The 26,840-nt window shown below is 48.8% G+C and overlaps 1 protein-coding gene across 3 annotated transcripts; it reads left to right on the top strand.

The window, feature by feature from the left end:
- The first annotated feature begins 5,459 nt into the window (after window positions 1-5,459).
- Window positions 5,460-26,746, top strand: RGS8 (regulator of G protein signaling 8). 3 transcript variants are annotated; one of them, XM_037035080.1, is made up of 6 exons: window positions 5,460-5,546; window positions 6,652-6,725; window positions 11,360-11,461; window positions 12,301-12,365; window positions 24,949-25,115; window positions 26,349-26,746. In XM_037035080.1, exons 1-6 carry the CDS (start codon window positions 5,541-5,543, stop codon window positions 26,529-26,531), a joined length of 597 nt encoding a protein of 198 aa, XP_036890975.1. In that variant the 5' UTR covers window positions 5,460-5,540; the 3' UTR covers window positions 26,532-26,746. The 3 variants fall into 3 exon arrangements, with proteins under 3 accessions (XP_036890975.1, XP_036890978.1, XP_036890977.1); XM_037035083.1 differs by lacking the exon at window positions 5,460-5,546 and adding an exon at window positions 6,082-6,327; XM_037035082.1 differs by lacking the exon at window positions 5,460-5,546 and adding an exon at window positions 8,594-8,722 and having other exon boundaries at window positions 6,337-6,725.
- Window positions 26,747-26,840: the final 94 nt, after the last annotated feature.

The following is a 26,840-nucleotide window of genomic DNA, read 5'->3' as shown; positions in this document are numbered from 1 at the left end:
ATTTCAGCACCTGCTCCCCCAGAGTCACATAAGAGGTTGTTCATGGGGAAAACAACTTAACAACGGAAAATTCACAGAAAATTGATCCCTGTTCAGGTTGTCCCCTTCTTTTACATGCCAGTGCCCTTGCACTAATATTTTGCACTTTGTCCACTCATCTTACTGAAGCACGTAATGTCACACTATTTAAACATTATTACACACAATTTTAAATATACACAAGTCAAGAGACTAGGACAGTGAGCTCCTCTGTATTACCACCCAGCCTCGACACCCCACACTCACAAATCGCATGTCATTTTGACTATAAATGTGTTCTGAGTGCACCTCTAAATAATAAGGTGGCTTAAGAAAAAAATAACCTCAATATCAATATCACACTAATATTGGTGTCTAATCATTGTGACATCACTGATGTCACACTGGAATTTCTGGCATTTCCTCAATGGCCTCCTATTGTTATGATTTTAAATTTGAATCAGGATCCAAAGTCAATTTTCATGAGCTGCATTTGATTGATGTGTTTTTAAGGTATGTCTATAAAACACTGGTGACCATAGTCTGAGAAACAGTCCTTTAATCTCAAACTATCCACCCGTTCACGTCATTCCTCCTGTTGCTGGCGTGTCGTTTAATTTTGGGAGACCTAAGGAACCATTGCAGTTTAGACAACAGAGCCTCCTAAATTTAATTTAAAAAATTCCTCTAGACGCACTTAGAAGAAGTACAAAGGCAGTGACTAAAGGAAAGAGGTCAGAAAGAAGAAAAGGTTGCAGCAGGTGGCAAGGAGACAAAGGAGGGCTCGAGAAAATGAGAAAGGTAACAGAGGCCGTGAAGCCCTCCTCACCACCAAGGAGCTTGAAAATCCTTGCAAATGTGCTCCACACAGTTTTGTGTCACCTCAGCGAGCAGGCGGTAAAGCTGAACCTTGAAATAATAACATTCGAGTTATTTAGTGCATCTTCCCGAAGAGCTTATCAAATAGCTGTACAGACAGCTTCCAAGTAATCTTCTAGGTAAATGAGGAAGAAGTGGGAATTCTGAATCCCATTTTACAGGTGATGTAACAGTCATTAAGGCTAACGGTGGCTCACACTGCGCAGTCATTTGCCATCTGTCACGCATCGTGTCAACACTCGATGGCATGATCTCGTTTAATCCTGCTAACAAGCCGGTGACATTGGTGTTGTGATATCCATTTTGTTCACGATGAAAAGGACACTCAGAGAGGGAGAGAGTAACTTGCCCACATTGACAGCTCTGGAAACTCAGGGCTGTCAAATCCAAGGCCTTCCCCCCACCCCACCCACCACCCCATCAGTGTACGCTCCACAAAATCAGCCATCGTGTGTGTGTGTGTGTGTGTGTGTGTATTCTTAGTCACTGCCAAACTTTCATTTAAAGGGAAGCTCTGAGCATCACCAAATATAATACAAGTGTACAGTGTACTAGAATCTGCAAGGCTCTTTTTTTTCTCACAACCTTTCTTATTCCTTTCTCATAACCACCTTGAAAATAAACAGAGCAGGGGTGTGATATTATGTTTTACGAAAAAGGCAATTTAAATGCAAAGCTCTTGGTTATGTTAGTTAGTGAGCACACAGCTAGTCAGGATAGTCAGGGTCATGGAGCTAGTTAATGGCAAGAGTTAGGCCCAGAGACCGTTGCTTCTGATTCCAAATCCTGAGCTTCTGGGGTTCTCTCTGCAAACCTCACGGGCCCACACCTTCTGCTGCTGACTTCTTTCTCGTCCCCTCTGACGTTCCTGTGAGAAGTCGAGCAGGCTCATTACCAATTAAATATCCGGATGCTTGAACTGATGAACAGGAAATGAGGCTGCTAATGCTCAGAGGAATGGAATAGAGATGCTTTTTTTTTTTTTAGCAGAATTTTGGGCCAAGTGGCCTCTTTCTGTCCTTCCCTTCCCTATGTCCTTCCCATCTCCATGGAAACCCCAAATCAATGCGGCATATGTTGTTTCATGTCTCTACTGTTACTAGGAAGCTACAAAGTGGAAATCGCTTTTAAAAGATTTATGGAGAGCTTTAGCCTGCTGACCGGAATTGAAGTCTAATATCCAAATGACTGTTTTATTAAAAGCTTGTAATGTGGTCCTATCCTAGGTGGTATGCTAATCCAATACGCACACATGGTATTTGGCAATAAACCTCCTCCTCCACTATCATGGCTTTCAAAATATTATATTGCAGGCTTTAATTCCCTTTATCTTCCATTTAACTACATTTTGGGGTCCTGCAATGCTGCCAGGTGCTCCTTTTGCTCTGGAGCGATTCCACCCCGCCTTGACTGGGATGTTGGGAATAACAGCGTGCAAATGCCTTGGGTACCCAAGCCGCTGCCTCCGAGTACCATTAGCACTAGGCTAATTTCAGTCTTGACCTGGAGACTGCGGAGGTCTAACGTGTTTCTGACATAAGGAACCCTTGGTAATGTTTCCGATTTTTTTGTGTGTGTGAATGCAAAGCCAAATCCAGCCGGCAGTTATTAAATACCTGCTCTGTACAAGGCAGACGGGGGTCGGTAGCAGGGCGAGCGGCGTTAGAGTCGGTCTTTGTGGAGCACGAAGTCCTTTGGGAGGATCAGGAAGCAAATCACAAGGCTGAACTTTGGACTGCGATGAGGGGCGGTCAGAGGACCTACGCGGCTGTGCGGTGGTGTGGCGGTGGGGAGGTTCCTTCTGAGGGAGGAAGTTCTGAACTGGCTTTGGAAGGAGAATTTTTAGCTTGGAGGTATTGGGTTTCAAGGAGGAGCTGGGAGTTACAAGGCAGATCCGGAGTGGGAGCAGTCTGGGCATCGGGAACAGCCGAGGGCGCAGGCATGTGCATGCATGCGTGTGTGTGTGTGTGTGCGCGCGCAGATGCATGCACTATGGGACATAAGATTGGGGAAGTAAATGGGATCGCGTGATTGGACTGTCAAGAAGGACAAGCAGCTGCTGCTGTGGAGCCCATCGAAGATTATACGGATGACCCACTTCATGGTGTCTGTTCAGGGGGTAACCCTCGCGGTCGTAAATGTGCCAGAAGGTTGTGGGGGAATCAAGGCTGATGAACCGGGGGGCGGAAAAATCAGTTATTTAGGAGGGATGGAAGCCGTGCCCTGGGCTGAGAGCCAAATAACCTCTGTCAAGGCAGTGTCAACGGATGGGCCGGGATGGCATAAAGGCAATGGCGAGGTTTGAAAACCAGTTCAGCATGGGGAACGGGAGGGAGGGGAGCCAAATAAATACCTGTACTTGTTACCCCGAGGGGCTAGGATGGAGCGAGGACAGGAGCGCATGCAGGGAACCCAGCAGGAATAGGGGCTTTTGGGGGGAAAAGCGGTTGTTTCTGAGGCAGCAGTGCCTGCGGCGCCTGAGAGGGAGGGGCTGTTTGGAAACTGGCCGGGAGCTCTGGAGAGGCAAGACCGAAACTCTGATCCTGGAGAGGAGCCCTGGCTAGTGCCTTCGAGGCAGGGTTTCCTGGGAGGGCAAATGTAGATTGGGAAGAGAGGTGAGAACAGAGCAGCCCGAGAAGCCAGGGCAGGGCTGGTGATGACTGTTTTCCTGGGGAAAACCTTGCGGATCAGTAACCGGGAAAGAATCCAGAGCTCTGTATCCCTGCGTCAGGGCTCCAAGCCCGCAGGCGCCAAGGCCAACTAGGTGAGTGCCTTTCTCATTAGCGCTCCAACCTGCGTGCCTTTGCTGTTTCTCTCCTTCAGGACAGAAGACCATGCTGGAAGGCTTACCCCTCGGTTCAGCTTAATTTCCCCCAGAATTTTCTATGCACCTGTCTCTGTAGGCAGGAGGGTCAGGGGAGAGTCCTCCCCAGCAAGGTGGCCTGAGCCTGTTCTGCGCTTCCCAAACCAGGTGGCCCGTTACTCCTTGGTGTTTCGGAGTGTTTTAGTAAAATAAAAAAGAGTTTGGACTAGTTTTAGTTTTCCACTTTTACTCATGGCTGATGTATGTCCACATACTTCTGAACCTCTGCTCTCAATATTCTTCTTCTCTTTTAAAAAATTGATTAATTGACTTTGTTAATTATGATGTCTTTTTCTAAACATTTGGGTTGGCTTATTGACTTCCTGTGACTGTTATCACTCTAAAGGCTAATTGAAGATTCTGGTACCTGGTTATGGTTGGTCCGAGCTGTCTTCTCGGTGCCTTTCAATCCTGGATGCCAGTCTGGACAGCCTGAGACTGGAAGGAGGCCTCTATCCCATCAGCTCAGCACGGATAGTCCAGTCCTGTGATGTCACTGCCTTTGTGTTAAAGCGAGGGGTAGGACAGAGGCTGGAAGCATGAGTTTGGTATGAGACACCAGCTCTGCCGCTTATAAATGGCTTGTTTTTGTTTTCCCACCTGTAAAGTGGGGATGATAAAGATGCCATCAGCCTTTTGAGTTTGTTGGGAGAGTCAAATAAGATAACCCAAGTGCAATGCTTGGCACAGGGCCTGGCACATACTAAGTGCTCATTAAACATTAGCTGTGTGCATGGAATCCAGGGATGGGTCTAACCTATGCTATGAATTTATCTCGTATCAGGGAAACTCTGACTAGTGGGCTTTTATTCGCTAGTTTATCTGTGTCCTGGTTTCTTATGGGACAGGGTACCAGCAACATGTCTAGAAGTATTTCCTTTACACTTAAATTCTAAATCCCAGCTGGCCATAGAGTTCAAGGCAGAGGTTATGAGGGATGGAAAATGTTTCTTTTGCATCTCACTCATCAACATCAAGCTCCCTTTACCCAACAGGGGGGCACCGTGGACACTTTCAGAGAGAGACAATGAGTCACTGCAGAGGCAGCATCAGAATTTTGATTGCATCCTATCGTTTCACTGTGAAAAGACAGGCTATGCATCAGTACATCTGCCAGGAAAGGCTGGGTCCCAGCGTGATGTGTAGAAGAAGCTCTGATGTAAGAGTGCCAGAGAACAACTTCTGGTCCTTCCTTGAGCTTTCAGGTGTTGTGACACTTTGAAAAGTCATGCCACCTGACTAGCCCCTGTTACACCGTCTGTAACACCGGGACAGTAACACTCTGTGCGACTACAGCCTGGGGCTGATGATACATGACAATGCTTTGTACGTTGTAAAAGGTTAGACAAATGGAATCTAATGTCTTTATTAAAAAGTCATCATTCTCCATAGAGATTGGTGCTGCCTCTGACGAATGCTGCCTTCTGTGTGTCAGAATGACTTGCAGCAGAGGCCGGGTGCATATGGAGCTAGTTCCTGAGTGGGAGCAGGGGCCCCAGCTCTGGAGACCCAGAGAGGAATGAGGAGAAGCTCAGCCTTATCCCCAGGCAGGGGTTTGCAAACTTGAGCATGCCTCAGGATCACCTGGAAGGCTGGGCCCTGGCCCCAGAGTTTCTGAGTCTGAGGGGGTGGGGGTGGGGCCTGAGCATTTGCATTTTTAACACACACCCAGGTGATGCTGGCGCTGCTGGTCCAGGGACCACACTCAGAGAACCACAGCACTGGGACAGGAAGGAAGAGGGAGCCCTCCTCCCGAACTGAACAGGCAGTGTGAAGATCCATGTGGGTAAGGCAGTTGGGGAAAGAAACCGTAAAAGACAGGAAAATTGGAATAATGTGCAGATTGGGCAGAACAAAGGGAAAAGTCTTGCTCCGTAACAAATGCAAGTAAGGGGGAGTTGCTAGGTGATGGATGAGGGAGAGAGGTGAATTTCCACTGTAGGAAAAACCAGGTGAGAGGCAGGAGCACGGAGTTGGATATATGTTTGGGGAGGTGGAAATTCTCAAGGAGTGGGGAGTGGTGTGCTGGGGGCGGGGGGGGGGGTGGGAGTGGAGAGATGCCTCTCTAGAGCAAGAGGACAGCTGAGACGTGGCCAGGGTGGGGGGTTGTGGTAATTCATTTCAGGGCTGGGTGGTTTGGCTCCGTACTGCAGCCCAATAGAAATTGGGAGAAAGAGGGTGGAATTTAGATGTGTGACCTGCCCTGTAGCTTTCTTGCTCTCTGCATTTATCACATCACATCACACCCAGCAAGCCAGCCCCCTCCTCCTGGCTCATTAGGAGATTTGATTCGGCTTGGCTCCTGCTGCCAGCAGCTGTCTGGGGCACGATTTTCATGCTCCCGGCTTCCTGAGCAGTAACCAGTCTCCAGCCAGCGGCAGAGTGCATTAGCCGAGGGCCCCCTGGACACTTGCTTTCATTGGTGGCCGGAAAGAGTTAATACCTACGGCTTCGCTGCCCCCCACACAGCCTCTGGGTGCAGAGGGAGGCAGCTCTGGGCTGTGGGGACTTCTCCCTGAGCTTCAGCCAAAGCAGCCTGGAGCAGCTGAGTGAAGCAGAGGAGGAAGGTGCGGCAGGAGTGCCAGGCAAGCTCTGCTCAGGGCACCTCCAGCATCCTGCCAATGAGGATGGGCGTGCAGGCTGTGCCCTGGAGCTGAGCAGACGCCCGCCGGGTGGAGGCTGCTTCAGTATTTACTGCATGTGACAAACCGGGAGAGGAGATTTCAGCAGGGCTGCTCGCTGCCCGGCTCAAGTGGTGGGAGGTGTATTGTGCATGCATGCGTGTGCGGATGTGTGTGTGCATGCCCGCATGTGTCGATGTGTGGCATGCACACATGCCCTTCACCCACCAAGGATTTGACTGCTAAAAGAAAGATCTGCTCTTTCCCCAGAGCTCCTTAACTTGCAGACTCTCTGACCATCCCGTTGGCAAAGACCCGGAGGCCATGAGGACTGGTCAAAGACAGTGAGTATTGCTTTTGCTTTTTCCTTTCCTCTCCAGTGCCCGTGTGGGCTGATTGCATTATCCATATTTAATTAACCTGCCTCTCCATATTGATTGCTTTCTCCCTGCTGAGGCTCTTAGTCTCTCTTCCTCTCTTTATACATCTTTGCTCTTTGCTTTTATTTTTCCCATTGAGCATCTTCTGTTCCCATTAAGACCCATCCTGTAGAGTCACCTGTAACTTGATGTCCACCTAGGAGGACATGTGAACTGTAGCTGTAATCACACCCTTGGTGTTTCTGGGCTATGGGTAACCCCAAACTCTGCCCCCTAAAAGTCAAGGCCAAAATGGAATGAGAGCCTGAATTGCTGGGATGAATGAAGAAACTGGGGTCAGAGATCCCTGCGGATCCTTATTCAATGGGCTCCGAGGCTGAGCTAATTGAAGGGCCGGTGGAGGGTCTGAGGGACACTGGTTGGCAGTGCTGGGTTTGGAAGAGAGGGAGGCAGGCATCTGAGCCGCCCCAGCAAGCCTGTGTGGGCTAGCAGTGGGGACGGGAAGGGTGACAAGGCAGTGACAGGAGGTCTAGCAATACCCACCCCAAACGACCTTGCCTGCTGTGTATGTGGGTGGTGGTCCTGGGTTCTAGTTAATTCCAAGGCCATGAAGAACCCCCCCCCCCACCTCCTCCTCCGTGGCTATATTTCACAAGCCAGGGAAAATGAGGCTTAGGTGCCCAAAACAATGATTTTCAGAGGTCCTTACAGCTATAAAAGGCTTCGAACTCCTGGCTTCTGAGCAAGCAGGTATACACCTGCCCGGTTAGGACCAAGGTTAAGGACGTGTCCCTGCTGTCAGGAAATACCACCCATGTCAGTACCCTTGGTGAGGAGCCTTATACAAAGTCTAACTACTTTTTTTTTTTAGTTTTAACAGAGCAATCTTGTTATTTTATTAATTAGGGTATTATTAGAAAAGGTATTTTTAAAAATCTTTGTGAAATGTCCCAGGTAGTATCAAAAGAACGTAGACCGATCTCGAAGGGGCCTTATCTATCTAAATCAGGTTTCTTTCAAAATGGATTTGATGGTTGGCGTCAGGGTGCCCCAGGGGATCCCTTTGTGGATAGGCTGCTGTCTTCACCTTTCTTCCTATCAGTTCTCCTCTATGGGAACAAAGGGTTTGAAGCCCAGAGAACGGGACCCTCAGGAGAGCGAGATTATCAGTCCTCAACCTCTATGTCCCCCTTCCTGACGTCCCCCCTCCCGCTTCAGGTCAGGGACGGGCTGGTTGGGGCTGAGGAAGGTCAGGCAGCTTCCCGTGGGCCACAAAGAGTGACTCGAATATTCATTTCTTCCGTCTGTGCCTGCGAGCTCTGCAGAGGAGCAAGCGTGCGCAGTGACTGTACCTGTCGGGGCCACCTCGGAGTTACCCAGCCTTCCTCCCACACACACCCTCCCAGGGCTCCCACACTGCCACCTCTGAGGCAAGGAGTCCCAACCTAGGAGGGAGGCAGGAGTCAGGAGAGCTGCCAATCAAATGTTTCTGGAGCAAGGGTTGCGCCACCGCCCCCCCCCAACCCCCACCCCTGGCTGGCTGGTCACTGGGGCCCCACTCAAGTAAGACAAAGAGAAAGCCTGCCAGGTCTACACCTTCCTCCCCTGGGGCACGAGTCCCAATTTAGTGTGGATGGCCCGCAGCTGGGGAGATAGGAACTCATGACCAAGAGGCAGGTCTTGTCTATCCTTCATTGGTCTCCCTCAGACATTTGTGAGGCGCGGGGTGTGTGGGGGGCGGTACTCAGTTGACAGAAAGCCGTCAGAGAGGATTTGTAGCACATCCGATAAGAGAGGGTGGCCCCCTCTTACAGCAGATTCTTTGATTTTAGGTGAGAGGACGTGAAAGGGTCAATCCCTGTGGCCCGCCGTCCAATCTCCCGCCCTGACGTCCTTGCACACCGGCCAGAGGGTTAGCCGTAAGCGGGTGCCTGTATGGCCGCCTTACTGATGCCACGAAGGTAACTGCTGCCGACCTGTCTTTTTGCCCCTGCCCCTCGGCTCTTTCTCCACCTTCCCCGCTGCCCCGCTGTTGCAGCCTCCCAAGGCTGGGCCACTTGCATCTGTCCCTCAGGCCTCTGTGTGGACAGCGCTGTCCTTCCTGGGGTGCTTTTTGCAAAGTCATGGACTTGCAAGCAGGGCCTGCCTCAGCACCAAGTCCTCCCAGGGACCGATGCAGCTCAATGTGCATGAACTTGACCGAACCATCATGGGACCTCTATGAGTTCCTGGGACAGGGAAGAAAGATGAAGGCTAGCCTAGATTTTTTTTTAAGTAACCTTAACCTTTGGCTCTTGCTTCTGCTCCCATTATTTTAGACCTAACTAAAAGGTTAGAACTGAGGTCTCAGCTAGACAAGATGGAAAATCCAAACCATTTTGTTCCAAGGAATAATGTATAGAAGGTTTTTGCAAACTATCTGGGAAAAACCTTGTTGTCTTGGCAACACGTAGCACTCTTTACCCTGTCCCCTGCTAAACTTTGTCTGATGGCTTTCATGGATTTGCCATTTGGGGGGAAATCCTCTTCCTTGCATTTTGGGAGCGCCAACCTGACTGTGTCTGATGGCCTTGAGGCACCCAGGAATTAACCAACTCACTGAAAGTTGGTTTTGGCCTGTGCTGCAGCCTGAGCAAGGGCTTCCCTTGAATTCATGGAATGTGCTGACTCAAGGGCCCCAGTCAGTTGTTCATGTGGCCTGGCATCACAGGGCCCTGTGATTTGTCAGCGTGAGTGGACATGAGATGCTTGCTATAGCAGATGCTTTGAAATTCCACGCATCCATGGCTTCACAGTGTGCCTGGCTGGGAGGAGGAGCGGGAGTCCAGGGTGTGCCGGCCCAATGTTCTGCAGGCCCGGGGACATTTCTGGGAACTTGGATTCCTCAGCCTTAAAAAGCTTTTCCTGGGAGCTGGGCTGTGGATTGCACATGTTGTCCAGCCTGGCCAAATGNTTCATGTGGCCTGGCATCACAGGGCCCTGTGATTTGTCAGCGTGAGTGGACATGAGATGCTTGCTCTAGCAGATGCTTTGAAATTCCACGCATCCATGGCTTCACAGTGTGCCTGGCTGGGAGGAGGAGCGGGAGTCCAGGGTGTGCCGGCCCAATGTTCTGCAGGCCAGGGGACATTTCTGGGAACTTGGATTCCTCAGCCTTAAAAAGCTTTTCCTAGGAGCTGGGCTGTGGATTGCACATGTTGTCCAGCCTGGCCAAATGTAATACCTTCTCAGGGGACTGGTTAGATTTCCGTGAACCCTTATCCCTGGGATAAAAACCCACGTGAAGTAAAAGGAAGAGATGGAAACAGACCACCTAGAATGTCCCTGCCCAGGCCCGGGATCTGTGAAAAGAGGGAAGGAAAGCCAGGCAGGAAGGACATCCTTCCAACATGGAACGTGACATCTCCTCCGCCCATTTCCAGGATGAATTGTTACAAATGGGTACCTGGCAGTCCCCTTTTTTAAGTCATTCGTAAGTCCTGATCTGACTGTACCAAAATCTTCCTACTTACCTTTGCCCTCCATGTCAGGGGTTGCCAGGGTGAAAGGTCAGACATCAGTACACTTATTTTGCCCAGGGCCAGAGTGTAAATATTTTCAGCTTTTGGGCCGCATAGTCTGTGTTGCAACACCCCAACTCTGGGCTCAAAAGCAGCTTTCAGTTCTGTGTAAACAGATGGGGGTTGTCGTGTTCTAATAAAACGTTCTTGACAAAAACAGGCGTCTTCCAGGGCTGTAGTTTGCCAATATCTGGTCAAAGGTAAAAACGGCCAATGTTGGGACTCAGAAAGAGACATTAGCATGATTCCTCATTGGGTCCTCCAAAATAGATGACTATTCAGTGTCTGGACCTCAGGAAAATAAAATATATGAGAGTCGTAAACATGTTATGTTAACGTTTCAAGCCCACTGATGGAGATAAGCTGAAATATAAATAATAATGGGAGAGCTTAGTTAAGTAAGAGTTGGCACTGGTTCTTCCTGGCGTTCCAATCCCTCTTCCTCTCACCTGCAGGCGTGGACCTTGGTCTGTAGCCATTTGGGTATATCCTCAGGTTGGTTGATGGGATGAGTGGGGAGGATCTGTGTCACGGCTGACCTGCCTCGAAGCCCCAGGCTTTGTGCCCCAAGACTCCGATACGCACCCCGCACCCCACGAATGAGCAACCCTCACGCTCCTTTGCAATCAGGAGCTGTGGCTGCTGCTATTTCGCCCTCCTGGTGGGAGAGTAAAATATGGATTGCTGTTTTGTCATCACTGTGTTTCCTTTCCCTACAGAGAATCCTAATTTAGCAGTCTTCCAAGCTAATGACCTTCTTTGACTTCCATCAACTCGCATGTCAGCTCTAAAAAGCATCAGGCCTCTAGGGGCAGGGCACCTATTACTATTCCTGTAGTCGAGATAGAAAATGAGTATATCCCTTGATCTTCTAGGTGTTTCTCCTCCTGATCATGAAATCTGCAGGGGCCACCTGGGGCAGGAGGTGGGTGGGGGAGGCAGCGCTGGCTTCCGCAGCAATAGCTCCCAGGACCATTTATGGAGCTAACAGCTCTTGTCTTGACAGTCCCCGTCCTTCTGCCCCTGTGCTTGCTGCAGGAACAAAGGGATGAGGACCCGCCTGGGATGCCTGTCTCACAAGTCAGACTCCTGTAGTGACTTCACCGCGATTCTTCCGGACAAGCCCAACCGTGCTCTGAAGTGAGTAGTACGTGCACAGGGTACCCCCTGGGTGCCCGGGGCGTGGCTCCCACCGTGGGGACCCAGAGTCTGTTCTTCTCCAGTGAGCTGTTAACCAGATGAACCAAGGGACCATAATTCCTGCCTCTTGGCAGTGTCTTTTATATCCCCCGAACGTGAGTGAGAGGATGGTTATTTTCCTATTTTTTTTCCAGTGTGTATGACTTAACTCAGTCTGCTTTTTCACTCCTTTGACTTTTGAGGAAATGTTATCATCTATCACCTTGCTGAAGCCGTCACGAAGGGTATTTCTTGGTCCTAGTTAGTTGTCAACCCCCGGCTGTCGATTTGGACACCAATGCTCCTTTCCCCTCTAGAAATCTGCTTACGTTTGAGATCATTGGATTCAGGGCCTCTACGGTGCAGGTTCAGTGATGTCACAGATGTCACCTCATTTGACCCTCCCAGGGTTCCATGGTGCACGTCACTGTCCCTATTACAGAGGTGAAGGAATTAAGGTGACAGCGAAGCATCAGAGGTCCAGCCCAACTTTTCTGCCTCCAAGACCCGTTTCTTTCCACTGTTATCTTGACATCTTTAAATCCTGCACTTGCTTAACTTCGTGTTTTCAGACTGAAAGTCAGTATACGAAGTTCTCTGAATTCCAATCCTGAGATTTGACTTTCCATCAGTTATTTAAGAATGTAACACCTGACCGTGACCCAATCTCAGGAATCCTGGGGTGGTCTTCATCCACCCTGTGTGGCTGTGGTTTGTTTTCCTGGGCCCATCATGGGGACGCTCAAAGGAGAGGGGAGTTACTTCAGAAATAGTCACGAGAGATGGTTTTTCTCTTCTAGGAGACTTTCCACGGAAGAAGCCACCAGGTGGGCCGATTCCTTTGACGTGCTGCTCTCCCATAAGTGTGAGTAGAATTCAGTTTCATCCCGTTGCAGCAAGTCATTCATTGATTAGGAGATGCACCAAATGCCCGCTGTGACCCAGGCCTGTGCCGTACTGGGTGTTTTTGATGGCTCACTGTCCCTCCCTGCCCTCAGAGCTTCCTGCCTGGAGGGGTGTGTACAAAACAAATCCCAACGGACATGCAGTGGAAAGAGGGTTTTCTTTTCTGTTTCTGAGATGGAAGTATGGTCCCAAGAAGCCTTTATGTTCTCAACAGTTTTATTATGAAAAAATGTAGCTTAGGGGGTTGGAGTGATGGATGCTAGGGGAACGAGAGAGTGTAGCTCTCGCCCCGACCTTCATTGATGAGAAGAGAGGACCGTGTGCAGGGCACTGAAGTCCCTTCAGAATTACTCTCAGCGCAATGAATGTTCTGTGCATTTTGTTGCTCACTTAAGTTGGCAGTTATTTCTTGTCACTTTTTATTTGGGGGGTTTACAATCCCAGCCGTAACAGGCCCCTCAGTTTCTGACCGGGTGCCCGTCTTACTGGAACACACTTCTGCTACCCTCCTCTTCCATTTCCCCCTCTCTTCCTCTTTTGCTCTTCCTATTTCCCACGGAGGCAGGAAGGGTTGTGGGAAGGGAACCTTGAAAATGGCCACGCTCTTCAGCAGCCTTGGCTCTCTAAATCACGATAAACAAGTCCAAGTTCACTAGGCTTTAAAAATCCCAGTGCCATTAAATACACTAGGGTGGGAGAGAGAAGGGTGTTTTGAGGAGAAAAGGTCTCCCACAGACATTTGGTTCTCCTCCTAAATATGTCTTGTCCACATTCGAAGTCTTGGTTGATCTGGGAGCAGAAATGCTGCTTTGAGTTGAGAGACTGGTTTCCAGTGGACCAGGGAGCATGGTTTTACACCCCGAAGGGCACTAGTTGGTGGTCAAACCCGTGCTCTCGATTTCCACCCAGCTCAGCTACTAGATGGGTGAGGGGGCCTGACGGGATCCCCCAGTCTTCAGAAAACCTCTTTGGAAGTGACTCAGCTTTCCGCGAGGTGAGCAGTTGCCCCTAATCCTGAGGTTAATTAACAAATGCTTGTGAATAGATTTTACACTGAAATGCAGGATCTAAGGAGAAGCACATATTGCGGCAAGTAATTTTGTGCGGTTGTCATTTTAGCGTCTATGGATTATACTCAGGAAGGAAAATAAAGCAGCATACTACGGTATATAACATATGGCCATACCCCCAACAGAAGCTTATGTGCTGAATTCGCCAAGGTAACGGCATAGGCATGATAATGCTCGGGATTGGACGGGGACGCTGGCTTTTTTATGAGGCTTACTTTCGGCAGTCACGTTAGGGCTAAATGAGCGTCACTGTCAGTTTATACCTTTTCCGGCTGGATTTGATTCAAGGTCATCTTGCAGTCTCCTTTCTATTTCAGATTCATGACTGACTCACTTATTTCAAGTCCCTGAGGCTGTTTCCTCATTCTAAAATGGGGATAGACTACCTGTGTGCTGTCTGTCACCCAGATACGAGACTCTTCATAGGAGGACACTTTTGGATAATGTTGGAGTTCTCTACTCAAAGGTGTTTTGTAAGGATAGGGTGGTGTTTTTTTAGAAACAATGCTCTTAATTCTCAAAGGCAAAATAAATGTGCCTTGAGAATAAGGTTGCCAGTTCGCTGCCAGTTACTAACATTCAGTCGTTATAGACAGAGTGTTGGTGGGAAAATGAGTCTGGAAGCTTTGGGTGTGTTTGGGCTGCTGCCGTGGAGAGACCTGGAGATGTAAGGGGTTCGGTTTCATTTGATTCGATGACTTTTAGACCTGAAGACATTTGATTCTGCTTTTGTTGGGATGCATTTGATTTCTGGGAACTCAGGAACACTCTTCTGAGATAAGGACTCCCCTGAGGGGCTAGAGGCTGGGGCCAGCTTCCTTCTTTGAAAAACAACCACAGAAATACTCTTCCTGGACTTTGCAGTTCTGTGATCCTTCTTGGAGTCTGATGTTCGTTTTTTATTTCTGTTTACTACCGAAATAAAAAAAAAACCAACGAAGTGAATGTCTTTGAGAAGAAAAGGGTCTTTGTGCAAGGTCGCTGGCAGAATGTCAAGGTTTTGGGATTTGAACGCTTACTGCCCGGGAAGGCGGTGGAGGAGTCGGAGCCAGAAGCCAAATTTCCTTGATGAGCGCCAACAACTTTCTACAAGTCTGATTAATTTGGGTTAGTGTTGTGACTCAATTAGGGCTGATTAAGCTTTTCCGAAAGGATGGTGTGTGTGCTGGTCCCTCGGGAGGGACAGCGGCTGATCAGAGGTGCACACGGGGCTTTCAATTAAGACAACAAAAATGTCCTAAAAAGTAAAGGAGGGAGAATCGCTGGATGACTGGGCTCCAGAAAAAAGTGCGTTGGTCTAGATCAGAACATACTCCTCGGTAATTCTCCATGCCTAGGCAGCTGTCCTCCCTAAATTTTCAATTTCCGAAACATTCAAATTGTTCTTATTATTCCCATTCTCCGTCTACGGAGCTTTTCTGCCATCCCTGCTCTGATGGGTATTTTGGGCACTCATTTGTCTTACAAAAGGTGTAGCTGGGTGTCCACTCCGCAAAATCCACGCCAAACAGCTGGTTGGCTGAAGAGTAGAACAGTCCCTCCCTGGTGGTGTCTGCAGCTTTCTGAGAAAACAGGCATGCGTATAATGAACACAAGATATAATACAGTGTGCTGACTACAAATGAGTGATTGCAGCTAGAACCCCAACATCCAGTACCCCTCTTAAATTCCGTCTTGTCGACATTAGAAGCCCTCACTTCTGGGAGCAGAAGGGCTGCTTTTAGAACATTGTCGCCATGTAGTCGGGGAACAAACTTCAGTACAAAACTCGGCTGGTAGTCGGATTGTGATCTGGGTCTGCTGCTCAGCAGCTAGGCAGCCTCGATGGAATGCCCGGGTATTGGAAAATCTGTCTCCTCCTCTCTCCAGTGAAGGACCTGGAGTAAGATGTCTTGGAGGCTGGGTCCACTTCTGCCCCCCTGTTCTAAGATGCTGTGTGCACTAACCATCGGGGCGTGGCGATAACGAGTCACCAACAGCAGGTGGTTGGAGCCGGCACTGCCTACAGGGTTACGTAAAACTGCTTCGAAGCTGAAATGGCTCGAGCAACCAGAGGAGGGGAGAAGGCACCCGTGTTGTAAAGCCTTCTCCTGGCTTGGGTAGGGTCCCGTCATTCAAATCATGGCTGAGGGATGGGTTGTGGGGAGAGACAGCAACTTTGCTAGGTTTTAAACCTGAGAATGGAAAACATATCTATGGAGGCAAATAGTTGGAGCAGGGCTGTTTCCAATCACATTTGGTGACAAGTACAGTATAAAGTTCAAGGAGCACCCACCCATGGAGGTCCGGGAGATAATCATTTGCTAAGGGTTCTGTCTCTCTTGCTTTTTTTAACTAACAAGTGAAAAATGAAATTAAAATTGCTGATGGCTTCATTAGACAGAGAGGGATTTCTAACATGCATGAATTTGGCATCATTCTCCTGTTCACCCAGGGAACAGGGGGCTGGGTGTCTGAGGTGTGCATGTAGCCTGCCCTGCAGGTTGTGCGTGTGTGTGTGTACATATGTGTGTGTGCACAAGCCCTTCTGCCTTTGCAGCTCGTACCCTGGAGTGTGAAGGCTCCAGCTCTCTGGGGGAGGGGGGGGTCTTCTCTGATTGGCTGCTGGAAAGGAGGCCCCAAACAGTGTGTCTTCTGCTTTCATTCCTCATGAGGTTCAGACGCAGGATTGTTGTTTGTGTAGCTTTAGTGAGACATTCGGCCCTTAACACTTAATCAAGTCTTCCTTCCTTCCTTCTTTTCTCTCTTTTCTTCCTTCCTCCCTTGCTCTCTGCTTTCTTTGTTTTGGGGATGTAAAAGTGGGATCCCTCCACTTTTAAGGTGAAGGTGCAGAAGACAGGGTTTCTTCCCCCTTCTTCTCATCTCCCTCAGCCTGATCCCACACCTGGGTGACAGAGCCCCTCACCTTGGGCGTCTTTTTGATCCTTGGCTTTGTTTCATCGTCTACATGGAGCACGGAGGGTCTGTGCTGACCTATCCCCACCAGGCCCCGGGAAGGTTTAGGGACAGGTCCGGTTAGTGGACTAGTGCAGCTGAAGCTCTTTTGCATTTGCAGAGTTAGTGTCCATCCCAGAGAAAAGGGACCAATAACAAAAGGCATTGGGTTTTTTTTTAAATTAGCCTCCTTTAGGATAACGATTGAGATGTGGGAAGATACAATGACTTGACCTGGTCACACAGCAACTACACAGAAGACCCAAAACAAACAAACAAACAAACAAACACTAATATGACCAGCTCATGAAATCCCTTCATTGTTCGTCCATGTGGTCTTTAGCTCTGGAATCTAGAGTTTGACAATCCCGTTTTCATTTCCTGCACAGCCCTCCCCCATCCCTCTCCACGTCAAGGATTCTAGAATAAATGGTGTAACCCAGAGTGCGATCCAAGGAAGGCAGCACCAGCAGCTGCAGCGAGCTGGTGAGAAAGGAAAGCTGCAGGGTTCTATCTCAGACCCACCGAATCAGAACTCTGGCAGCAGGGCCGGCAATCTGTCATTTCTCAGGCCGCCACCCCCCCCCAGGGAGGTCTGCGCCCACCAAAGCTCGAGGAGCGCTGTTCGGAAACACACGCACGGACAACCGTGAATCCGGTGCCTCTCGGTGAGGCAGGCGGTCTGTGCTTTCCAAGAAACAGCTAATCACTACACGGTAGCTTTGCAAAGTGCTCAGGCGGTGCATCCCTTTGCTGGTGTGTTCTCTGTGTATTGCAGGTTCCGCACAGGCAGCAGGTATAGCACAGGCCCTTCACAGTAACTAAACAGGTACGGCTGGTGTGCTTTCTGGGTAAAATTGATGATAAGGGTTAGAGATACGTACAGTGGAGGTAGGTGGAAAAGAGACTTCTCTTTCTCCTTGCCAGCCTCTCTACATTGTTGTGATTTTTGCTGGCACCCGGGAATGTGGCCACATTAACCTTTAGGGGAGGGCCTGGATTATATAAGGCAGCTGTTCAAAGCTTGTTGAAAAGGTTCGAATGAAAGTAATTAGACAGGCTCCCAACATCCATCTGGCATTGACCAGCTGCGTGACCTTTGGCAAATTATGTCACCTCTGTAAACCTCACTTCCCTCATCCGTAAAAAAGGGAATAATGAGTCTTAGTTTGTAGATGTATTGTGAGAATGAAATGTGATTATGGCCATGAAGTGCTAAGCATGATGACTTTTACATAGAGGGGCTCCAAGGGGATACGTATTTTTGATTTTTTTGTTATAACACATTCATTTGTTGAGAAAACAGGCATGTCAGGACTTCTAGACGCTAGACAATGGTGTCAGCTCTTGTCCCCACAGGCAGCGAGAGGTCGAAGAGTGTGGGTAGGGTGGGGCCGTCTGAGAATCACAGGTGGGCTTATTCAGAGGCTGTGATACCCACCCTCCTTTGCCTTGTGAAGTTTTGGCTTCCCTGCCTCACCCCCTCCATGTATGTAAGAGCCCAGTAGGTGAGTCTGATGTAGTCCCTCTCTGAGAATCCCCGCTGTTGTCCTATATCAAGCCAATGAGGCAAATATTCTTTGACACTTAATTTTTGAAATCTCTCCAGCTGTGAACGGGTATACATGAGGTTTTACATAACTTCTCTGGAATTCAAAGAGTCTCTTGTGAACGCTAAACTTCCCATGTGTTAGGGGCATTTCTCTCTCTTTTAATAGAAAACTCCTGGCTTATTTCTTGTAGGACTTGGAGGTACAGGCTCTAGCCTGTGTTTTTCCCCTTGACTCAGATACACCAGGGAAGAACTTTGGAATAGCAGTTGTAAGACCCAGGCTTTTCCTACTCTTCTGCTACTCCGTCTGGGAGTAAGAACCCACGCGACCTCTGAGCTTCAGCAATTCCTTGCATCTGGTGGAAGGTGGCCATGGAATTGCTCGTGTCCTTTCTGGCTCAGAGGCTCTCATAGCCCATTACTGTCACAATATATCACCTGGCTATAAATACACTAACAAAGTAGAGGTCAGCGAAGAAAATGATGTTTCTCGCAGGACTGAAGTATAATTAGCATACCAATCACTTGCTAATATATTCCAGAACCTGGAAAGAGTGTGCTCTGGAAATAACATCCTTACCTAAGTCTTACTTAGCTCTAGTTGTTTGTTTAAAAGCCAACATTTATTTGTTTATTTTGTGGCTCACACGAAAGAAAGGCTTTGTTCCAGATGCTGTTCACATCACAAATTTCAAATTAGTGAACTTGGTTCTGAATGAAAGTGGTTTTGCCTCCACCGTTATTAGTACATGTATCCTGGATTTTATAAATAAATGTATTTTTCTCTCCTATTCTCTGTCTGACCTTGGAACCCATTCACTGGTTTATTTTTTTCCAATTGATCAAGGATGCGAGAGGACTCTGGTCTTTGAGATTGCACTTGGTAACAGAGAGATCAACAACAACCAAAATTGCCCTTGTGTCTTGTAATTTTCCAAGCCTGGGAACTGAGCTAGGCTCGAGCCCACCCCCGATGCCAGCTCAGTCAGGGCTCCTGGACTTTGAACTGTTACCTAAGCCCCCCTCCCTGCCGCACCAGCTGCACTGTCCGTTCATAGTGACCTAGTTTCTCTCCTTATGTAAGCACCCTGCATCAAAGAACCAGAGAGAGAACCCAGCAGCAGGCAGCGTGTGCATGGCCACGGGACGTGTTCTTGGAGATTCTGTGCATGCTCAGGAGAACGTCAATATTCTGTTCGGCGTTCCAGGAATTCTGGATATGAGCCTTTTCCTTCTGGGACTAGATAGACAGACACTAATTTCAAAAACGTGTAATGGTCGTAGAGCCTGGACTTCTTAGAGGATCCTGCAAAGAAAACCGAAGGGAGATGAAAAACGAAAGGCAGATAGATCCTCCTGTTTCTCTGTGTTCCATGAGCTGTTCACCACCCATCAGCCTGACATGATCAGGACTGGTTTTTGCTGTTAGGCATGTCATGTCTTGTGGGATGACTTCTTAAACTGTGACAGTCACAAACACGGAGGGGTACTCATGATCGGAATGCGCAGCCCTGCGTGCTGTTCGCATGTATTACGTGACCTTGATCACTCCCATGGCCCCGTGGGGCAGCACTGTTAGGGTCCTCATTTCACTGATGAAAGAACGGAGGCACAGAGAGGCTGGTGTCTTGCCCAAGGTCACAATAGCTAGTGTGTGTCAGGACACAATCTCAGGTAGAATGGCTTTAGGAATGAGAGAGAAGTCACTCTGTCCAGCTGCCTAGAATCTGTGGGGGTGGTTGACAGGGGACTCTGTTCCCCAGGTATAGGGGAGGGAGCAGTGTTTAGGGTGCACGGAGTGGGGTGCAGGGGGCCCTTGCAGAGGAAGCACAGCTAACACAATGCAAGTTACCCTGAGAGCTGCCAGTAGATGCCCACGAGCCTTTCAGAGCTTTAAAACCAACTGCAGCTTCCGGCAAGCAGATCGGGAGGGTCCTGGTGGAGAGAAAGATGCAGAAAGGGGTGAAAAGGACAGAAGAAAAGGGAATGGGACAGGGAAAGGTGCTGAGGGGTCGGGGAGAGGCCCCAGTGAAAACCTGGCTGAAAAGAGATGGAAGTCGATAGAAGGGGAGGGAAGGACGGAGATGGGAAGAAGAATCCCTGTGGGCTCTGGTCCCCTTTCCTTTGCTAGGTGACATAAGCAGGAAAGGTGGGCCAGGTGGGGGACAACTGGCCTGTTCCCAGAAGGCCTCTGAGGCCACCAGCTCAGGGGAAGGGGCGGGGCTCCGGCAGCCCCAGGAGGAGTTCCACGCCCCCCTTCACACTTCCATTGTCCAGGGAGAAGTTTCTCTTCAACCCTTCAAGCCTGCCTGTCAGCCTGGTTCTGGGGATGTGAAAGGCAGGAGCGGGTTGGGGCTGAGAGTGGTGGGCGGGCCGAGGAGATGGGGTGCAGGCAAGCCAATCTGGGCAGGGCCTCGTGAGCTTTTCAGGAAGTCTGTTACAACCGGTGGGCTCTGCCGTTTCTCAGGGGCAACCCTGCCAGGCCGTTCACCGCCCCCCCCTCCTCACCTCTCCTCAAGCTCTCTCCTTGAAATGGCTGGCAAATTTCGCACATCTTATTTGTTTTGGTCCCCCGCTCACCTCCTCCAAAATCTGCCCTGGAAATGCAGGCACATTTTGGGTGGAGGCTGCCTGAAGCAGCAGACACCTTGACAAGGTCATTCAGCCATGCTTTCTTAAAAAAACGTCCCCAGACCTCGGCTGCTCTCCTCCAAAAGACTTCGCCTTTTCCAGATACAATTCTTTGGCCTCTTTCATCTCTCTCTTGCCTTGCTCCTTCCCTTCTGCCTGCAAACATCTCCAGAAAGACCTTGCAGTGGAGTCATAGAAACCTGGTAGGGGGACTTGGCTCTTGGTGGCAGCTGGGTAGCCGGGAACTTTGACTTCTGTAAGCTTTAGTTTCTTCCTATGGAAAAATGAGAATGATACTATGGGTAGATCAGCATGGTGGAAATAAGTTGCGCTGATGTTTGTGAAATCCCCAGCAAAAAGCATGGCAGCTAGTAAATAAATAAAACTCCCTGGCTCCCATCCTCAGTAAATATGTAAAAATAAAACCCTACCATCACTAGGCGCTACCACATTCTCCAGCTGAAATCAGAGAGGGACTCCGGCTGGAAACCTCATTGCAGCCACATGCAGCCTTTCCTTTCTCCCCAGCATGACTCTGTTCTTTCACCTGCCTAGGGGCAACATCTGATCAAGCGGACCCTCTCCTTTAACTTCAGCTCCTCCTGCTCGACAGGTCTTCTCGAACCAGAGCAATGCTTAAACACATTCAAGACTATCTTACCAAAAAATAAAAAATAACCCCCCCCCAAGAACAAACTGCCCCCGTTTTTCCTGACCTATTTCCAGACAGCTATGCTGTCTGATCTTTCTCTTCCCTTCTTGCGAGAGACATCTGCATAACTGTTTTCTACTTCCTCCCCTCATTCACCACTACACGCACCACAGAGTGGCTGGGGCCCCCCCCACACCCCTAAAACTGCCCCTGCCACTGGCTGCTGAGGCTTGTCACTGACGGCAGTGACCACTCTCAGACGGTATCCAGCTTGACCTCCAGGTAGCACTGGACACAGTGGCCATTTCCTTTCGTAGTACCGTGTCAGTCCTTCACCTCTCGGGCTCTATCTTACCAGGAGGCTCAGTGATCCTTAGTATTATCATTGCTATTTGACACTGGTCTTACCGAACCATTTCTGGTTACCAAAAGGAACTTTCTCAATTCTAGGCCTTTGCGCATATGGCTCACCCCGCCCCCCACAATTCTCTTCTCTGTCTGCTCCTTTCTTCTCTCACTGAGCTTAGAAGCTTCTTCCTCCTGCGAGTCTTCCATTTCACCCTCAGGTCTGGCTCTGGCGCCCCTCCTGGGTATCCTACTCTCTATCATATAACTTATCATCTATGCCATGATTACCATGATTATCTTTGCTTGGCTCAAATCGCCCTTTTCTGTATGTTTTTGGAGAGCCTACTTATGCCCGCTTTTAGCATCTAGCAGAATGCCTGGGTCACCTAATGAATGAATGAATCCATGAATCAATGAATGAATGGAGATGGCATTATTGCTGTATTGGATTAGGAGTTAGCACACCTTGTGTATTTTTGATGCTCCCTATAATGCCTCGAGTAAGTTCGGTCAAGCCAATTCTCTCAGCATCAGTTTTCTCATCTATAAAATGAGAGGAAGTCAAGCAACATCCCTGAGAGCACTTTCGCAGGTGCTACCTCTTTGGTTCACACACAGACCCAACAAAGCCAAGCCTGAGATGAAAAGAGAGAGTGTCTGCACCTTGCGCAGCGGCAGGCCAGTTTCCTTCGCTGGGTTATCTTCCCGATACCGTGGAGGGAGACAGGTCATTTTCTTTCTTTATCTGTAACCAGATTCAGCTTGCTCACAAACCCCTGTTTTGGCTTGATGAAAAGCAAAACAAAATTGAACACAAACACTAAACTTGGGCTTTCCCATTCAAGGAATTTAATCTCTGCTGGTTCAAGAAAAACAGGCTCGTCTAAGTTACTCCTCTATGTCACTTTGCGTTGGCTTTGTTAGGTTCGTGCATAGTGTTTTAGGGTCTCCACCCAACCTTTCATTCCCATTCTGTGAATGAGGTGGAAAGACAGCAGGGGCAGGTCCCTGGCCCGTGGTCCTCAGGTCCTCCCTGTCCACGGCTCTTGTCGTGTTGTCACGTGTGGACTGCTCACCACTCAGAGACCACCTCGGCTGTCCGGGCACTGTCTCCCCAGAGGCTTTCAAAGGTCCCGGTGGTTTCCTATCCAGCCGCTGCCTGCAGCCTCTGCTGTGGCTGTGGTCTCCGGGCTCGCTCTCGAATCCGAGTGTTTCGGAGCCTGGGGAAACTTCTGGGCCTCCTCTGTGAGAACTTGGAAGAGGCAAGGGTGGCAAAAAAGAGCATCCCAAAGAATTTTATGAGCAGAGATTTTTTTTATTTGTTTTGTAACATATCCTGAGACTTTGAACAGGATGTTGTACATAGCAGTTTTAAGCTTACATCCTTTTCTGCTTTCCCCATTTTCCTTGTCTTACAGGTGAAGTGACCAAGTGTCCTGGTTTTTGCCTGTGGCGGCCATGGTTTATGCCCACTGTCCCCATGGGATTAACAGAAGTGCCCCCCTCACTCTTAAAAATATCCTGGCTTGGGCGATGAATTCATGGCCACCCCTAGTTTTCTTAGACACGTTCAGCTCATACCTCTGAATTTAGATTTCTTTGTGATTTAAAATTTAGCTTTGAGAGTCCCATCAAAAACCCTTTTCTCTCTCAAGTTTCGGGCTCCTGCATTTAAAAGTCTGGGTTTTTATGGCTATTGTTTTAGCATTGGCAGTAAAATGTCGACATTGAAAGACAGATAAACAATGACTTTTTAATCAGGAGAAATAAAAATGTTTCAGAAGAGCGAAAGCCAGCCTTCAGATTCAGCAACAGTACGGCGCCACCAATCCGACAAATAATCGTGGGCAGCGGGCTGTTCCGGCACTTACCGGTGCGTCTCAGATGCTCGAGCAGGTCATGCCATCAGCCAGAATTAAGAACCGTTGTCCTCATAATGAACTTTAGAAAGGAGTGACTTTCTATGCAGTGACTTTAAGTTGTATCTGCCCCTCCTCTGAGGGAAGGTCTTTGGGCTCCTGGTGGCCAGGATGTGATAGCACAGTTCATAGAAAGCTACCAGCCCTGGCTGGTGTGGCTCAATGGATTGAGTGCTGGCCTGCAAACCAAAGGATCGCTGGTTTGATTCCCAGTCGGGGCACATGCCTGGGTTGTGGGCCAGGTCCCCGGATGGGGGTGCATGAGAGGCAACCACACATTGTTTCTCTCCTTTTCTCTCTCCCTCCCTTCCCTTCAGTCTCAAAATAAATAAAATCTTTTTTTTTTTTTAAAAAAAGGCTACTAATGTTATTCATACAGAGGAGAGTGGTAAGGGTTAAAATAATTCATAAAAATATTTTCAAAGAAAAACATCAACTGAATGCACAAGTTATCAATGAATACTGTTTTCCTTCTCCAAATCTACAGTTAATTCTGCTCCTCTTATTCCAACTGGAAGCTCTGGAATACAAGTGAAAGGGTGGATTCATTGCCATTCAGAATAAAAATTACAATTAATGTTCATTAAAGCGCACAATTTGAAGGCAAGATCTTTGAAAATAAGTGATCGATGTTATCCAGGGGTTTCCAACCTTTTGGCATCTCTGGACTACCCTGGAAGAAGAGTTGTCTTTGACCACCCATTGAATACATTGTGACTTGTAATCACACACGTGCACACACACAAAAAACCCATAATGTTTTAAGTAAATTTATGGTTTTGTGTTGGGCCACATTCATAGCCATCCTGAGTCTCAGATGGCCTGCAGGCCGCAGGTTGGACATCTGAAAATACAGTGCCTCCAAGATGTCCTAAAAGAGGCTGGGAATTGCCTCCCTGCAGTAAAATGAATGGCATTCCCAGCTGAACCTCGGTGTTTACTTTCAGACGTGACTCTGACAGTAGTGAAGGGTTTGCCTGAGGAATTCACACCTTGCCCTAGTTCATTTCATTATAGATTGTTCATGCAGGGTGGTTGACTTGAATTAGGGTGAGGAGTGTATTATATGTCTTAATTTGGCCTAATTAGAAACACAGGCTCACCAGTAGACCCAGGGGGCAGCCAAGTCCTAATTGGGGACAGGCAGTGACCTCTGAGGGCTGATTGGAAGTGACCAGGCCTTCCCATAGCCATTATTACTGTGTTTTCCTAACCTTTTCTCCTTAACGTCACTGTGATCCTTGACTAAGAAGCAGGGTTTGCTTCTGAGTACCTGCGTATCTACGATCATAAAGTCTTCAAGAGGTTATGGAGGAGCAGTGGGGGCTTAGACAGGGCCGTTCTGACATTATTACTACTTTTCTCTCTTTCTTCTACAGTTCTTGAGCTTAAGCTTCTTCCTATCTCTTCCTTTCCGTCTCCCTCCACATCCACAGATGGGGTGGCTGCGTTCCGCGCCTTCCTGAAGACGGAGTTCAGCGAGGAGAACCTGGAGTTCTGGTTGGCCTGTGAGGAGTTCAAGAAGACCAGGTCTACTGCAAAACTAGTCTCCAAGGCCCACAGGATCTTTGAGGAGTTTGTGGATGTGCAGGCTCCGAGGGAGGTGTGTTGGCAGTGGCCAGCGTCTCCTCAGACCTAAGTCCGTGGCTCCTGGCTCACACCTCCCTCTCCGCGGGGGTTTGAGCCGGGCGTGACGGGTACTTCCTTTTGAACGGAGCCCCCAGGCTTGGATGGCTGGTGGTGAAAAGGGGATCATTTTCGGGGCAGAGTCCAGGGCTTTTAAAAAAGGAGCTCTATAAGGAGTGCTTTAGCTGTCTGTCAGTTAAACACTGCCCTCAGGAACTGTGTTTCTAGAGGGACTCTGCAAGGGTGGAGGCCACGGAGTCCATGGGAGTTTTTCTAGTGGGAGGCAGCGTGGCGTAATGGAATGAGCCTCCCTTTGGAATCTTGTTCCAATCTCAGCTCCACCACTTGCTACGTGAACTCGGTCAGATCACCCAGCCTCTCTGAATCACATTTCCCCTGATGTAGAACGATATAACATCACCTTCCTTTCAAGGCTGCTTTGAGTATGAGGGATAAAGCACCTATTGAATACTTGTCACTGCTTATTAATGCGTAATTACAGTCGTTTATATAATTTTATGATCACTTATTATAATTCCTTATAATAAGAAAATGCAATCAATGTGCTGTTCGTCTGAAACATTAAAGAGGCATTTACTTGGGAGGGTTTTACAGAAGAAAAATATTTGCTGCCAGTGAGTTCAGGTGCATTACATGCCTCAGACTCTTCAATTATGCTTTGGCGTGGGCTGCGGGAGGTCTTTGCCAGTGGCCACCATGCTGTAGGCTTCTTATGATGCTGCTTGGAACGGAGGTGTGCATTCCAACCACAGTCTGTCTTCCCCGAGCATTTGTTTTCTTAGGAGTTAAGAAAGGGCAAAAGGGCAAGCTTGCTGTAGGGAATGAGGGTTCCTACCGTCTCGAGTCTAACTCTGCCTGATATTGTAAAGGCTTCTGGATTAAGAGTTAAGTGAACTGGGGTTTTGCCCTGGCTCTGTTGCTAACTTTCCGTATGACTTTAGACCAGCTTTTTAGTATCTCTTCTCTTTTGTGTCTTTATCTGTAAATTGGAATGAGGACTAGCTGGTCTTCAGACATCAGGGGATTCTTTCTGGAATCCAAAGGGATGACCTCCATGAGAACAGTTTGGAAAGCAGGACTAATCTTAGCTCTGTAAGATGCAACCATTGATTATTACATAGCTAGGGCCAGCTGCCAGGTGCCTTGGCCATGGAGAGCCTGTGACCATGCTCTCTCTTTGTGTCTCCAGGTAAACATCGACTTCCAGACCCGAGAAGCCACGAGGAAGAACATGCAAGAGCCATCCCTGACTTGCTTTGACCAAGCCCAGGGAAAAGTACACAGCCTCATGGAGAAGGACTCTTACCCCAGGTTCCTGAGATCCAAAATGTACTTAGATTTGCTGTCCCAAAGCCAGAGGAGGCTCAGCTAGACCTCAGATGGGGACTCTTGGACGTCACCGGCTTTCCCCGCCCCCTTGCTGCCAAGACCATATTCTAATGTGAAATGTCATAGATGTTCAAAAGCAGAGGCATTTAGATTGGGAGGCTAGGGGTGAGGACGGGGTGAAGGGCCATTCTGAAGTGTGATGCAGTTACCCGAACTGGGGCTCTGTTTCACTTACCCTCGGTTGTGTTTCGGTTAGCGGTCGCACCTTGCTGTAGTCACCCTTCTCTGGGTCAGCAGCTTGCTCTCCGCGCCGGAAGTCATCTCCACTGAGAAGGCCGATTCGCTAGGCTGG

Source organism: Sturnira hondurensis, unplaced genomic scaffold, assembly GCF_014824575.4.
Source record: "Sturnira hondurensis isolate 20B ecotype Veracruz unplaced genomic scaffold, ASM1482457v3 Scaffold0022215, whole genome shotgun sequence".
Lineage (NCBI taxonomy): Eukaryota > Metazoa > Chordata > Mammalia > Chiroptera > Phyllostomidae > Sturnira > Sturnira hondurensis.
Note: the sequence above shows the minus strand (reverse complement) of the source record. Positions and strands in the feature narration are given on the sequence as shown.

What these genes read in the sequence shown, in the direction of transcription:
- RGS8 (XM_037035080.1), top strand. An exon ending in AAGCCCAACCGTGCTCTGAA is followed by an intron (nt 11,462 to 12,300) that starts GTGAGTAGTACG and finishes TTTCTCTTCTAG; the next exon opens with GAGACTTTCCACGGAAGAAG. An exon ending in CGTGCTGCTCTCCCATAAGT is followed by an intron (nt 12,366 to 24,948) that starts GTGAGTAGAATT and finishes CCACATCCACAG; the next exon opens with ATGGGGTGGCTGCGTTCCGC.